We start from the raw sequence: 17,546 nt of genomic DNA on the forward strand, positions 1-17,546 counted from the left end.
GACTTTATGTACACAATCAGATACACAGACTTTATGTACACAATCAGATACACAGACTTTATGTACAGACTCAGATACACAGACTTTATGTACACAATCAGATATACAGACTTTATGTACACAATCAGATACACAGACTTTATGTACACAATCAGATACACAGACTTTATGTACAGACTCAGATACACAGACTTTATGTACACAATCAGATACACAGACTTTATGTACACAATCAGATATATAGACTTTATGTACACAATCAGATACAGACTTTATGTACACAATCAGATACACAGACTTTATGTACACAATCAGATACACAGACTTTATGTACACAATCATGTACACAGACTTTATGTACACAATCAGATACACAGACTTTATGTACACAATCAGATACACAGACTTTATGTACACAATCAGATATACAGACTTTATGTACACAATCAGATACACAGACTTTATGTACACAATCAGATACAGACTTTATGTACACAATCAGATACACAGACTTTATGTACACAATCAGATACACAGACTTTATGTACACAATCAGATATACAGACTTTATGTACACAATCAGATACACAGACTTTATGTACACAATCAGATATACAGACTTTATGTACACAATCAGATACACAGACTTTATGTACACAATCAGATACACAGACTTTATGTACACAATCAGATACACAGACTTTATGTACACAATCAGATATACAGACTTTATGTACACAATCAGATACACAGACTTTATGTACAGAATCATGTACAAAGTCTTTACGAAAGGTGAAGATAACGAACAGTGATCAATCTCATAACTCTTATAAGTAATACAAAATAGATAGTTGGGGAAACACAGACCCCTGGACACACCAGAGGTGGGATCAGGTGCCTACGAGGAGTAAGTATCCCCTGTCGACCGGTCACATCCGCCATGAGCCCTATATCCTGATCAGGTAAAGGGAGTTATCTGTGGTCAAAATCAGTGTGCCAAGAACTGTCTAACAATCGGTATAAAACACGTCAGACAGCATTTGACTCAATTATAGGCTATATTGACAAACTACAGTAGATCATTATAACGAGCATAGAATTTGCGAAATGCTGACTTCAATCGAAACTGTTGAAACTCCTGTACCATCAACTTGTTTGTCAGTAGCTTGCCTCAATTTAAAAGCTGAGTGAGATACTCAGTCTTTATGTAGAGAATGAACTTCAATCAGATACTCTATCTTCGCGTACATAGAGTCAGGCACTCAGTCGGACTTCATATACACTATACAGAGAGTCACAATAGAAAAACTATATACATATAGACTGGATAATTCTTAATGAGATTGTAAAAAAAACTGTATCAGAATTCCATTTTAAAGTACAGAAGTTTTATTTACTCATAAACTTTATAATTCGAAACCCAAAACAACTGCAAATGAATTGAAACACATTCATTTTTTTAGTATATATTTTGTGACTTGGGGTGGATGAAATCCATTCACTATGTTTTGTATTGACTATTGGTATTCATCACAGACAAAAATTATACATTTAATGTTATTTAGTAAAGGAAACATACTCATATTCGAAAGAAAGATTTAGTCCTTCTATTTAAGTATTGAAAATTCAACATTAAATTTTTACTTTCAGGATATGACCATGTAATTTACATTAATCTAAAAGTAATTGAAGTGCTATAGTAAATTTTGTGCAAAGCAGAAGTGACATGTATGTTTGATAACATGCAAAAAAGTCACTGATTTTATTTTTGTGTTCCAATCTCTCTGATTTCGACAACAAATCTGAATTATTTGTATTTTGTCAGGCGGAATCTGGCCCAAAGGGTGTTTTAGCCTTGTGTATATACTTTGAAGATGACTCCAGTTATCAACCTGTAAAAGGTACACCTCTTATCTATTTCCTAATGTTTGTCTTTGAACAAAATTTTACAGTATGGTTATCTAATTTAAATTGTAAAATTTACATTTTACAGAAGTTCGATTCCCCAGAATAAATAAAGAAGGTAAAGTTAATTCATTCTAATGGATGCATGAGCACTTTTAAAATTTAACTGTTGAAGCAGCAGAAAATGACATTAACTACTTTGTAAATCATTCAAAATATTTCCTTTTTCAGCATTGTACAAATTTGATCTGGACATAATTCCTTTAATTCCACTTCCAACAAAGAAAATGACAAGGTATGGCTCACACAGACTTCATGCCTCTGTGTGAATTCACTAACCTCTAACTTAGGCTCACACGGACTTCATGCCTCTGTGTGAATTCACTAACCTCTAACTTAGGCTCACACGGACTTCATGCCTCTGTGTGAATTCACTAACCTCTAACTTAGGCTCACACGGACTTCATGCCTCTGTGTGAATTCACTAACTTCTAACTTAGGTTCACTTGGACTTCAAGCCTCTGTGTGAATTCACTAACCTCTAACTTAGGCTCACACGGACTTCATGCCTCTATGTGAATTCACTAACCTCTAACTTAGGCTCACACGGACTTCAAGCCTCTGTGTGAATTCACTAACCTCTAACTTAGGCTCTTACTTATATGTATACATGTAGTTGTGCAAGAACTTGTGTTCTCAAGAAAAGTATGTTAGCATCCTCCACAGATAAGAATACTGTAAATTACATTTTATTCAGGAGAACATTTTATTTACGTGTAATTTTGAGAGACTAATTATTTGCGAAAATTTTGTTCTCTTAACTATAGACGACTTAGGCAATAAATAATGATCTGTGAAAGTTATGTCTTTTGAATCTATAGTGATATGTGGATTTACAGTGTATGGTTGTATTCTAGAAACAGTTCATTTTATAGATCTAGATCTTTAGCTCACCTAGCTGAAAGCTTTAGTGAGCTTTTCTTATTACCAGTTGTCTGTCGTCTGTCCGTCTGTATGTAAACTTTTCACATTTTTGACTTCCTTCTCCTGAACCACTGGGCCAATTTGAACAAAACTTGGCAAAAAGCAACCTTGGGGATTTAAGTTTGTTCAAATGAAGGGTAACACCCTTCTCCAATGGGAGATAATCACAAAAATGCAAAAGTAGGGTGGGGTCATGTGAAAATTTTCTCAAGAACCACTGGGCCAGGAAAGTTGAAATTTACATGAAAGCTTCCTGACATAGTGCAGATTCAAGTTTGTTCAAATCATGGCCCTTGGGAGTAGGTTGGGGTCACAATAGGGGATCAAAGTTTTACATGTGAGTATATAAGGAAAATCTTTAAAAATCTTCTTAAGAACCACTGGTCCAGAAAATTTGAAATTAACATGAAAGCTTACCGACATAGTGCAGATTCAAGTTTGTTCAAATTATGGCCTCTGGTAGTAGGATAGGGCCACAATAGGGATGAAAGTTTTACATGTGAGTATGTAGGGAAAATCTTTAAAGATCTTCCTCTCAGGGTTACCATGCACTGGTCTTTTTCCGTGTCGTCTTTCCCTTCAAATCAGAACATTAAATTTACTTGAATCAAATTTTCACTATTTCAAAGTCATATTGAAAATATAATTTATGATTATTCAATCTTATGAAGGAATTGGTTTTAAAAGCCAGCATTTGTACGTGTAACTCTTAATTTTTATTGCAAAAATTCAGTCAAAGAAACGATGTACATGATTTCTGATTTACTGTTGCAATTATAATCAAATCTCAATATGGATGATATTCCTGCTACTCTGAATCCCTCTTTGACGATTTCAAGTTTTATTCACATGTAATCATAGAGCTTTGTTAGCCATTTCACTCGAAGTGGCTTCATCCGGGTGAGAGATATATCAACCTTCACCTCGTCACTTACGGAAGACGCGCTCAGCTGATCACACACCTGTGCTGCATACCATTTTTCAAAAACAATTTTGCCCTTTTGTTTACACTCAAGTAAATATGTACAATTAGGTGATATAGTATTAATGTAATCGTTATCTTCACCTTTCATAGTAATGTAAAGAAGTCGATTTGCAGAAAATTTTGCAGTGAACTCCAATGATAATTCAACTGGACAAAGCTCCAGCAAATGTAGCTGTTATGCAAAATCTATATTGATAATTATTTTCAGAGTTTAAAACCGTCATAAACCATGTACCATTACTTACATGTATGAGTAGCTCAGGTATAATTATACATTGAAGCAATGAGCATGGCCCGTTTAATTGTCATTGATTAAATAAACAATGAGGCTTACATACCTGTTACCTGGTGCTTGTCAGATACAGGGGGAAACAAACCACAATGACCACTTTCACCTTACTTGCTTTGTAACAAAACTGTGTATAAAATTTTCACTGATTTATTTCCCGCGATTCGGAAATTGTGAACAAAGCGGAAATTGGATACATGCATTAAAAACCTGATATACAGTAGTGCAAATTCAAATTTGTGATTTTGTGACCTTGACCTGGAAGTTTGACATACTTTTAATAAAACTCTCACCGATATAATGTCCTGAATTATTTAGGGCAGATCTTTCATATCTTGTATATATACATGTATATATATATATATATATATATATATATATATATATACATGACTATTTCTTGTGGCAAGACATTTCATTTCATATCATGATCTTTGACCTTGTAACATTGAACTTGGGAGTTTGACTTACTTTTAAGAAAACATAACCTATTAGATATTTCCAATTTATATATATTAACCATTTTAGGTGGGGCTTTCATATTTTGTATATATATTCTTTATGACAAGACCTTGTACACAATGGTGTTTGATCTTTTGACCTGGAGTTTAACCTACTTTTTAAAAAAGACACCCTAGCCTATTCAGTTTCTTGTGAACTGTTTATGGTAGGTCTTTCATATTTTGTCTATAGATTCTTTATGGCAAGACCTTATTATTTTGTGATGTTTGACCTTATGACCGTATGACCTTGATTTTAGAGTTGGACCTACTTTTTAAATACCTGACCAATTCAATATCTCCTGAACTATTCAAGGTAGATCTTTCATATTTAGTATATAGATTTCTTATGGCAAGACATTTTATTTCATAGTATGACCTTTGATTTCATGACCTTGAAATTTGACCTACTCTTAAGAAAATGTAACCTGTTGAATATCTTCAGATCTATTCTTGGTGGGGTATTCATATTTTATATATAGATTTTTTTATGACAAGACCTTGTGATACTGTAATATTTGATATTGTGACCTTGACCTACATTGTTTAAAAATCTGACCAAATCAATATTTCCTGAACTATTTAAGATAACACATTTATATTTTGTCTATAGATTTTTATGGTAAGACCTTGATATAGTTCAGTGTTTGACCCTGTGACCTTGAAGTTTTACCTACTTTAAAAAAAAATTACCAATTCAATATCTCTTGAACTATTCAAATTGGAGCTTTCATATTCTGTATGTAGATTTCTTTAGGCAAGGTCTTCATATCATACCATGATCTATGAACTTGTGACCTTGGTCTTTAATATTCAGAACTGCAAGATCATGTTAGTCATATTGGTGTTGAGACATCTCTGTGTTGTGGGAATTCATTTTAGCTCACCTGAGCCAAAGACTCAAGTGAGCTTTTCTGATCAAAATTTGTCTGTTGTCGTCATTGTAAACTTTTCACATTTTCATCTTTTTCTCCAGAACCACTTGGTCAATTTCAACCAAACTTGGCACAAAGCATCCTTGGGTGAGGGCTTTCAAGTCTGTTCAAATGAAGGGCCATTCCTCCTTCAAAGGGGAGATGATCACAAAAATGCAAAATTAGGGTAGGGTCATTTAAAAATCTTCTTAAGAACCAGTCCACTGAACCAGAGGAGCTGACATTTACATGAAAGCTTCCTGACATAGTGCAAATTCAAGTTTGTTCAAATTATGGCCCCCAGAGGTAGGTTGGGGCCATAATAGGGGATCAAAGTTTTACATAGAATTATATACATGTAGGGACAATATTTAAAAATCTTCTTCTCAAGAACCACTGAGCCAGAAGAGCTAACATTTACATGAAAGCTTCCTGACATAGTGCAGATTCAAGTTTGTTCAAATCATGGCTTCCAGGGGTAGGTTGGAGCCACAATAGGGGATCAAAGTTTTAGATGGGAATAAATAGAGAAAATCTTTTAAAAACCAAGAAGTTTTACATAGAAATATATAGGGAGAACCTTTAAAATCTTCTCAAGAACCACTGAGCCAGAAGAGCTAATATTTACATGAAAGCTTCCTGACATAGGGCAGATTTAGGTTTGTTCAAATCATGGCCCCTAGGGGTAGGTTGAGGCCACAATAGGGGATAAAAGTTTTACATAGAAATATATAGGGAAAATCGCAAGAACCATTGGGCCAAAGAAGTTGACATTTACATGAAAGCTTTCTGACATAGTGCAGATTCAAGTTTGTAAAAATCATGGCTTCCAAGGGTAGGCTGGGGCCACAATAGGGACTAAGGTTTTACATGCAAATATACATGTATATGGAAAGCAGGTTTGTCACTAGAAATTATTGAAGACGAGTTCCGGACTCATGGTTTATAAGCAGCTTGAGTTCCATGAGAATTTGATGATTGATTTAAATAAATGTTTATCGTGTCTTTGTTTTACGAAATATTTAACAAATTAAAAAAATTTAAGCTACAGTGCATAAAAAAATATTAAAACAGAATAAAACAGTAAAAGATGCGTATGTATGCTCCAATTTAGAGACCAAGGGTAGTACAAAATTTTCGGCAATTCTTTCAGTTTTTACGATTTCCCCCCAATGTAATTAGCAATATGCTTGGAGGAGTTCGAGATAACAGAACTTCAAAATTTTTGAAAAGTGGGTATAGTCACAGGATTCACCAGTCATAAAAGAAATATGTTCCTGTCAATATAAAGGTTAAACTACATGTATGTTGTATATACTTTTGAAAAATTTCAAAGGTCTAGCTATAGCAATCTTAGGTGGTCAGGTTAATCTAAGAATGCTGTTGTGTATGTTTTGATAACTATTTCTTTCAAAGTCTCTAGATTATTCAGCGATGAAATTGTTAAAACAACAAGGTGGTTGTACAGTGTATAAGGGTTCCTTGTACACAGGGGCGTGTGAGGTGTTAATGACGAGGGGCTAAGTGTTCCTAGAAGTACGAAGATGGAACAGTGCTTTTTCGCACAACCTACAGCAATTTCTTTATATTCAGATTGCTTAAAAAAAAAAAACCCCACACAGATAACTAATTTATATTCCATAATGTAATAATCTTTATTCATATTCATGCAATAATTTTGATTATATTTATAAATACACAATGTTCTTAACGTTTTGCTTTAAAAGCCTACAACATTTCACAAGAGATCTCCAGAATTGTCACATACAGATAACCAGATTATATACTATCATTCAATATTTTCATATGTAATTGGCAATATTCTTGAATGAAAATCAAGATAGGTATACATACTTTGTACTCTTAATTTATATTAATTGGGAAATGACCAACATATGCATCGATTATATTCATCAAACTGGTAGTTATTGTATTGTATTACTTATTACCATGAGCTGTACAGCTCAGGTTTAATTTTTTTTTTTTACAAAGAAATAATAAACATACGATGTATATAATGCAATGCAGTTTAGGGAAAGATGAATCTTCCATGCTCAATTTCAATCCGATGTGAGAATAAACGATATTTACTGATATATTTATGGCACGCGCGAATCACATTAATTAGATAAACCTACTTTAACGGAGATAAACTAACTTTATCGACCGTTAATTCGAATTAACGACCGTTAATTCAAATTAACGACCGTTAATTCGAAATAACGATCGATAATACAAGTTCTTGGTCGTTAAACCCACTTTATCTGTTGTTAATGCCTTATCGATCGTTAATTCGAGTTAACGACAGATAATCCGCGTTAATGCTAATTACTGGACAGCCAATCACAGCCGTCGATGCAAACACAAACAGTTTAGAAAAGACTCCAGAAGAAAGTTGTCTGACACACACCCCACTCCCACCAACACATAGAGTAAAGGGGAAAGTACTGCTGGTAGATAGTTGGACAAAGCAAAAGAATGGGAAATAATCCTTTCGATGATTTCAAAAGTTCCATTGAAGAGGTACCTATGATCCATGGATGGAATTTTTTGTGCATTTCAAATGAAGTATTTCAGAAACATTGCCCTGAAAAAGCAGGTAAACATCTCTCTTGTCACACCATCAAGGTCTAGATAATGCCTTTGAAATGTACCTTAAATGTTTTCAGAAAAATGTGATGTTTTCTTTTTTTTAAAAAGGGATATGGAACAAGTAGAAAATTACTTAATTGGCTTTAGATCTAGTATGACATTGAAGTTTATTCTCATAAAATGTAACACAATGCAGAGAAAATACATATGTACAAGGTGTACAAACAATATAATAGACAGAATTTAATAATGCTTGAAGAAGGGATTATAATTAACCAAGAGAGCCAACTCTCTCAATTATATTATCTAACAATTTACAAATACTAAGTTGATTAACATTTGCCACATTAAAACAACTTCTAAAGGCAAACTTTAATGGGCTGCAAATTGTGACTTCTGCTGAATTCACAAGGCTATGTAATGATACAATTGTAATTTATATCAGCAATTAGACAACTATGTATACATGAATTTGACAATTCAAAATTAGTGTAAATCATCCATTTGTTGTGTTTCCTATTCATTTTGAAGTCAATTAATTTTACTCAAATATGCCATGAAAAGATCATGAAATTTATTTATTAAAAAGATATAATAATTTAACAAGCTAGCTATTATGATATATTCTGACACAAATATGACAAAAAAGCAATGATTTGAAAGTTTGTCCAGTCTATTTGTTTCTGCAGTTAAAGGTTCATGCTTATTGATAGCTGAAGAAGCTAGCATAGTTCGACAAGGAGTCCGGTATCAGAAAAAATTCCATGCATTTATTATGATTTTAAAAAAAGGCCTCTACTACATGTGTGTGTACATATATACTTTAGATATAAATTTAGTAAATTTAAACTGTAAAATTGTAACAACTAACTCAAATCTATTCTGTACATTAATTTATATAGACAATAAACTGTGAAGCTACTTACTAACATCTTTTCTTGTTCGTCGTGGAGACTTAACTAAATGTAAGTTAACTACTAGTATACATGAAGACGGGGTCGTGTCAAGAAGCCTTACACGGATACAGATAACGTTACCTGTCGTAAGATGAGGGGGGGGGGGGGGGGGGGGGCATATACCCCAAACACACAAACAACAGAGGAGACTAAGCCCCCATACACCATGCCTCGGGAGATCTGACACAGCTTTGAAATCCTTTATGGATTCAACTTGGACCGAGTTTGAAAGATTTAACCAACGTATTATTATTAAATTAATTAACGTAATTGCAGTACAACTATAAAAATTTAATCCATAGAGGATCTAGCCTAACATGAAAATATATTCTAATACAAAGTAAATTAGCGATATTCTGATAATAAACTGCAAATAATAAAAACTCTTCCGCACACCACGTCAACCAATCAAAATCAGCGTTTGATACCCCAAATCAGTGAGTGATAAACCCGGTTTATCTATCGTTAATGTGAATTAAAATGTCTTTATATGTTGAACAATAACATTACAACTCATATTAACGGTCGATAATGTGAGATAAAAAATGTAAACTACCGTTTAATATGGCACGCCAAATTCACAAAAATGAGCTAAACATAGTTTCACAGTTGATAAACTAGGTTTAGCGACTGTAAACTATAGTTTACGAACTGTAAACTATAGTTAACGATTCGTTAACTATAGTTTTCATCCGTTAAACTATATTTAACGGTTGTAAACTATAGTTTACAAATGCTAATCTAAGTTTATCTGTCTTTAAATAAACGTTAACAATAGATTTTGCTGATAAATACAGATTCACATTTGTAAACTATAATTTACATTCGTTAACTATAGTTCACAATTGTTAATCCTAGTTTCACAAATTGTGATACTATATTTATCAGATAAACTATGACTTGTAAACCGTAGTTTACAATCGCGAAACCGTATTTATCACATAAACTATGTTTTGCAATCGCTAATGATTGTTTTCATTGTTAATTATAGTTTACGCTTGTGAAACATAGATTATCTGTTAACTATGGTTTACAGATGTGAAATATAGATTAACGTCGTTAACTATAGTTTACGGTCCGTAAACTATAGTTTACAGTCGATAAACCTAGTTTATCAACTGTGAAACTATGTTTAGCTCATTTTTGTGAATTTGGCGTGCCATAGTTTAACCCACTTTATCGACTGCTAATTCGAATTAACGCCGTTAAACTAGGATTAACGGTCGATAAAGTTAGTTTATCTCCGTTAAAGCAGGTTTATCTAATTAATGTGGTTCGCGCGTGTCATATATATTGTACATATACATGTATGTTTTATATTGGTTTAGTAAGATACAATTCTAGTTTGAAACTCTCATTCAAATGCAATGTATTTTAAATAAATGGACACGTACATGTGTATCAAAAAGTATCTGGTATGAAATATATATAGTGAATACAAAATACATGTACGATAAAATTGAGGATAACCTCTGCATTTCTGTTGTATTCTTGAACATCTATATTTATAAACATTCTCCTAATTTAAATAACTGTGATATTTTTGTGGATATTTAAAAGTAGAAAGTTTTTCATAAATATATTTCAGGATATTTTTAATGAGGATGGTTATGCGAGTATAAGATGATAAGACATATTTTTAACAACTTTGAACTCTGATATGATTTTTCTAAAATTCCCTATATCAAATTAAAGAAGATTGGTAAAAATTTATTTTTACAACATAGAACTAAAAAAATTTACTTTACTTTAATAAAACATAAATTCCAAAAACCCTCGCTTACAAAGTTAAGTAGAGAGTTCCAAATAACAAATTAAAAGAAATGGGAATCAATATTTTTAATTAATAAAGTTAAATGCATTGAAGACAAATCCTTAGCAGAATTTTTAAATTATAAACTAATACACAACTTATTGAGTAATAACCTCCTTATTAGCAAAGAACGCAGGAATATATCTTTATAGATAAATACATGTATATTTCCATGAGAATGGGAGAACTCCGAAGAGACACAAGATCTTCCTCCGATTAATTTGCATACCACCATCTGGTGTATTTTCGCTAATTATAACTATTTACATGCCCAAGAGAAAGTTATTTGTATTACATATGGTCAAGGTGTGATTGACAATTAAGAGCAGCAATACCAGTCAATCAAAGTGCCAATAATTAGCGGAGTGCCGGTGCTATTTAAAACCTCCGTAGCATTGAAAAAAATCATATTCTTAAATAAATGTTGAAGACAGATAACTTACAAGTACGTTAAAAAAATCTAGAAATATTGCACACATATTGTTCAGTACCGTATATACTCGCCTATAAGTCGGATTTTAGGGAGCTAAAAATTGGTCCATACCTCTATATCCGACTAATAGGCGAGTCCAAAAAAGGTTAGCATTTTGCTGGACAACGTAATGTATAATATTTTTGAACAACTTTGTACTCCGTCGATTATCATGATTAACGCTGACTGGACATATATTATTCATGTATTCTAGGATTATATGCATAAAGTACAAGTATTTGATTATTTTAATGATTTAATTCATATATTACTGAAATTGATTTGTTGATAAAATGAATAAATATTAGCGCATATCGCAAAATATTATTTAAAACAGAGGTGAAAATGTTAGAGCATTGGTTTGAAATTGTCGACCGATTCTTGAAAAAAGTTATACCGACTTATAAGCGGGTCAATGTCAAATCCCTCCAAAATAGCCTACAAAATATACAACCGACTTATACGCGAATTGACCTATAGGCGAGTATATACGGTATACATATTATTCTTATATTCATAAAGCAAGTGCCGAGTTAACCAAGTTCCGAGTCCACCAGAGGCCGAATTTTCCAGGGGCCGAGTTGACTAGAATTCTGTTTCTTGGGGGGGGGGGGGGTATAAAAAAAAAACACCTCAAAACCAATACCCACTAGTTATTTTCAGTTGAGTAATATTTTCCGTGTGATTATTAATTATTGTAGATGTGAATTTGTGGATGGAGACCAAACATTTAGATGTCGGGTATCAGACCTTGATATAGCTAAAGAAGACCTGTTTTTCCCCCTTCCTGTAGAAATCACCTCCCCAGCAGATAAAGAAAGGGATTTTCAGACCCTCTGGGACTGGCTTGCAGAGGATGTCAAACAAGAAGGGTATGTGTTGTTCTAGTACATGGATCTCAAACATGTAGATTGATAGTTCTTTTATTAACACTCATCCAGTTCTTTTATTAACACTCACCCAGTGTCAGTCAATAGCCATTTGAACATGTTATTTGAAATTGAAGTGATATTTGTAGATGCTAGACAGGGTGAAATTAATGATCAAAACATCTGTGAATAATTCTTTTAAGGACTGCTAACGTACTCTGATATAACCTTTCATAGAACCATTATAAAACAAGAAATCAGTATATATATAATATGCCTATTTTGGGGTGGTTTGTTAGTTTAATGTTAAAACAAATATGTTTGAGTACTGGATTTTATTTTTTGACTTAATATACAAGGACTGTTCAATATATAATGTGTATTGTATGATATCTCAAAAGCATTCGACTCAAATAGTGAAATGAACATTTCATCCCTTCAAAGTATTCTCTGCGGTTTGAAATACATGATTTCAATCTCTGAATCTATTTCTGAAATGTATCACGGTACGCTGATTTAGGTAGCTCTCTGAGGCACTGACTGATGGCTGAGCCAAGGGCTTGTCGGGACTTGTAATGATGACCAGATAAGAACTTTTTTTTAAGTTTTGGAAAAAAGAAAAAGTCGCATGGGGGTAGATCTGGAGAGTATGGTGGGTGTGGCAAGACGGTAACCTTCTCCGACTTTAAAAATTGCTTCACAAGCTCAGATGTATGTGATGAAGCATTATCATGAAATAGACGAACATGCCTAAATCCTGACACAGGGCGTCATTTATGATAGTATTCTTGAGCTTTTTTAGTATAAAATCTCGGTAATACTGACATGTAACACTTTTGCCCTTCGACACCGGAATTTGTATGGCTATACCATCACATGAGAAGAATATGCAATAAAGAACCTTCTTTGTGCTTGTGGTTCTTTTGGCAACTACAGGCCTTCTACCGTGTTTAGTTCGCCATATTTTGTTTCCAATTTTTCTTACTGGTTCGAAATAGTGAACCCATGTTTCTTCACCAGTAACAATGTTTGCAAATTGTCTTTGATTGAATTTGGGAAACATTTTGAGCAATTGCTTAGCGGTTTTTACTCGTTCCCATTTTTGGTTATCTGTCAATATATGCGGTATCCATCTGGCAGAAATCTTTCGTACTTTCAAAATACGCTTCAAAATGAAATGCACCGCGATAGTGATATGCCAACAGCTTTGGCAATATCACGAATCGTGTATCTGCCATCACTTACAATTATTTCCCTGACTTTTTAGACATTTGCCTTGCCTGTTACAGTCACAGGTCGGCCAGATTTTGCTGCATCTTTGACGGACTCTGTGTCAGTCAGAAATTTCTTTCTCCGCCTACGAACTGTCTCATGATATACCTTATCAGACCCATAAACTTCCCCCAATTCATTAAAAGTCTGCATTACGGAATGACCGAGTTTTGTGCGAACTTTTATATAAGCTCCAATTTCTTAAATATTTTCAACCTGTTTCTCGACCATTTTAACAACAGTGGTCAACGACTGAAGAGTATCATCATCCACGAAATCGTGCAAAGCGTTACCGTGCTGTAGTACAATACACATTACATATCGAACAGCCCTCGTGTGTATATATATATATATATATATATATATATATATATATATAATTTTTCACATTTGGATATACATGTGTATATATATCCAAATGTGAAAAATTGCCTCAGTGTCCGGTAATCAATAGGTAAAATATTAATTAAAATATGACAACACATTGTAAAACGTAAGCGCTTTCATTTTTAAAAAATCTTCAGAGCGTATCATTGTGACGTAATACAAAGAATTTACATTAGCCTATTAAGCGTAGGTCTAAATGAGCGAATGAAATATTTTTATTTTTCTCTCCTTTCCACTAAATTGTCCGTGAAAAGTTTGTAAAAAGGAAAAACGTTAAAATGTCCATTTCCACACACGTCTAAATGTTCACTCAGTTTTATTTTACGGTATCCCGGTACTTGAATGTGTTACTTATGTACACAAATTCTGGCTCTAAGAGTTGTGCCTGTCTCTCCGATATAGATTTGTTTACATCCGCTACATGTAATAACATATATTAAATTCTTAGAGCCACAAGACATATCCGCATTTATATATATATATATATATATATATATATATATATATATATATTTAGAGAGAGAGAGAGAGAGCACTGAAACAAATGCTCAATAGCCAAAGTGTTGGATCTAAATAGCATTTAATAACTTCTAAAGTGATGACTTAACAACGATGCTGATTGGATGAAACATTCGTTTGATTTCTTAGTAAAAAAAAAAAAATTCGTCCGGAGTTCATCTGTACTAAGCATGCGGGACTACTTTTCTCTGTATTGGGTCTTCCTTGTTCTAATTTTAGCGTTATTTATAAAATGGGAATTTCCACACAAGCATTATGAACGAAATTTATATTCGTTTGATGACACCGAAAATAAACACAACCAAAGATATGAATAAAATACAAATTAATATAAAGAAACAACACACATAGGCCTGGTGATGATGTGGCATATTAGTCAACTTGATGACGTAGGACACTGACTGGTAGAAGTAGATTGCAAACACGAGTTCCTGATATGTATCGTCTGCTTTTCGAATTCGATAACATGACTGAACAAGCAGCGACTTTTGATCTTAATGAAATTGAACTATGTTATATGGGGCTCAGTCAACGAGGGCAATTTAGATGAAGAGGTGTTGTGCTTTTTACTTGATATTGAAATAGAACCGAGTCACACTCCACCGTTCCTACGACATAACCACTACCAGTGTTCAACGTCTCCTCGAACGCAATGCAGCATACATCCAGTCACCACTTGTTCTCTTCCTTTATATCTAATTCAGCTTTTAACTATTGTATCTTCAATTTGGCATATAATCGATTTAATTCTGCACAGTAACTCTACATGACCTGAATGTACAGCCAGTTTTGTTGTTGTTTTCATTGTTACATATACATGTATGTATTCCTACGCGCCACTTCAAAAATGTCAATTCAAGCTTTTTGGTTAGAGAAAACTATTTGTTTTTCTATTTTAAAAACATAATTAGATGACAAGAAATAAAACTTATAATTCTTTATTTGATGCTTATATCAAACGAAAAATTGGACGGAAAACTTTTTTCATCTATGCGCTATGCGAATTGTTTCTCAATTTACAATGAAATATTTGATGAACATGATGGTGAAAACGTCATGATAGGTGAAGGTCATACTTGGAAGTCTAAATTTTCTACTGTAGGAATTGTCCCGACTACGGTATTCCACAAGGACATCTTGTTTTATATCTCTGAAATCTTGTTTACATTTGATTGATAGGTCTACATGTTTGTTTACATTTGATTGATAGGTCTACATGTTTGTTTACATTTGATTGATAGGTCTACATGTTTGTTTACATTTGATTGATAGGTCTACATGTTTGTTTACATTTGATTGATAGGTCTACATGTTTGTTTACATTTGATTGATAGGTCTACATGTTTGTTTACATTTGATTGATAGGTCTACATGTTTGGAGTCTGTTATGACAGTACAGAAACCTATGGCAAACTTTTTGTCATCAGTAAAACCGTGTCTAAGAACCTGCCAAGTCTCACAAGGTAAGGGAGTGTAGAGTATCATCCATACAAAGCACTGTATACAGCCTTATTTTTGCTGCAGTTTGATTTTTGCTGTTGACTAAGACTGAAGGTAAAACTGCAGTGTATGTATGATATTTATGTACATATCAACTGAAAACTGTGAAAAAAGACTGTGGAAATCACCGTGAGTGAATTTAAAGCTTTATGTACAAGTATGAAGTGGAACATTTCTGTTTTACCAATTTTTGTTTGTTTGTCCAATGCAGGTGCTGACTTTGTCAAATATGGCGTATTTCTACCTCCGAATAAACATCTACTGATCAGTGTGACGTCACAGAACGACTATGTCATTATGAAGTTAATCACAGATTTCTACCAAAGCCTGCTGTTCATCAGACAACTGATTTAAAAGTTTGAAAAATAAGTTCAGAACTGAAAAGTGTAATGAGAGTAAGTTAAAGACAAATTATTTTCCATTTGGATTTCAGAGATGCTTTGGAGACATTCAACACCCATTTTATCGACTTTTAAAAATGTATCATGACTAGTTCATTATTTCTGAGATGAAACTCAGTCAAAGGAACATCGATCATTTATTAAATAAAAACACATTTAGTTAATGATGTGAAGCTCTGTGTAGTTTACTGTAATTCGTTTACAAAATATATATACCTGGTAGTCTATTTTCAGATGTATATGTTATATCCATTTTATAAAGTAAAACAATGTCTTGAGTGCTATTTGTCAAAATGCCATTTTTGCTTAAACTGATTATTTGAGGTTGAATTTGACTCTTGTCATTTTTAGCCGGGCTTATTGCTAGGGGAGCAATTAGCCAGGTATTACCGTCGTGCGCGAGCCGGATGTTGACCACACAGCCGCCAAATTGAATATACGTGTCAAAATATTGTACATACTCCCAATCGCTGTTGAAACAACACAATACTTAAATCAACACAGAAAATAACATATTGATCAACCTAACAAAATTTAAAAGCTTAACAAAATTTAAAAAAAGTATAATACATTTTTAGCTCACCTGAGCTGAAAGCTCAAGTGAGCTTTTCTGATCACCCGTATTCCGGCGTCCGTCCGTCCGTCTGTAAACTTTTCACATTTTCAACTTCTTCTCAACAACCACTGGGCCAATTTCAACCAAAGTTGGCACAAAACATCCTTAGGTAAAGGGAATTCTAAATTGTTAAAATAAAGGGCCAGGCCACCTTCCAAGGGGAGATAATCAAGAAAAGGTAAAAATAGGGTAGGGTCATTAAAAAATCTTCTTCTCAAGAACCACTGGGCCAGAAAAGATGAAATTTATATGAAAGCTTCCTTATATAATGCAGATTCTAAATTGTTAAAATCATGGCCCCCGGGGGTCGGATGGGGCCACAATAGGGGATCAAAGTTTTACATACAAATATATAGGGAAAATCTTTAAAAATCTTCTTCTCAAGAACCACTGAGCCAGAAAAGCTGAGATTTATATGAAAGCTTCCTTATATAATGCAGATTCTAAATTGTTAAAATCATGGCCCCCGGGGGTCGGATGGGGCCACAATAGGGGATCAAAGTTTTACATACAAATATATAGGGAAAATCTTTAAAAATCTTCTTCTCAAGAACCACTAAGCCAGAAAAGCT

The 17,546-nt window shown here is 33.5% G+C and overlaps 1 protein-coding gene across 5 annotated transcripts in view; it reads left to right on the plus strand.

Moving 5' to 3' along the window:
- Positions 1-16,688, plus strand: part of LOC125649752 (AP-5 complex subunit beta-1-like) — a 45,458-nt gene extending 28,770 nt beyond the window's left edge. For all 5 annotated transcript variants that reach the window (XM_056139209.1, XM_056139210.1, XM_056139211.1 and 2 more), the window contains 6 exons: positions 1,826-1,901; positions 1,994-2,023; positions 2,137-2,200; positions 12,112-12,282; positions 15,823-15,920; positions 16,169-16,688. In XM_056139209.1, the coding sequence (XP_055995184.1) occupies positions 1,826-1,901; positions 1,994-2,023; positions 2,137-2,200; positions 12,112-12,282; positions 15,823-15,920; positions 16,169-16,311 (582 nt within the window). In that variant the 3' untranslated portion in view covers positions 16,312-16,688. The remainder of the gene's footprint in view (positions 1-1,825; positions 1,902-1,993; positions 2,024-2,136; positions 2,201-12,111; positions 12,283-15,822; positions 15,921-16,168) is intronic.
- Positions 16,689-17,546: the final 858 nt, after the last annotated feature.

This window comes from Ostrea edulis, chromosome 5 (assembly GCF_947568905.1).
Source record: "Ostrea edulis chromosome 5, xbOstEdul1.1, whole genome shotgun sequence".
Taxonomy (NCBI): domain Eukaryota; kingdom Metazoa; phylum Mollusca; class Bivalvia; order Ostreida; family Ostreidae; genus Ostrea; species Ostrea edulis.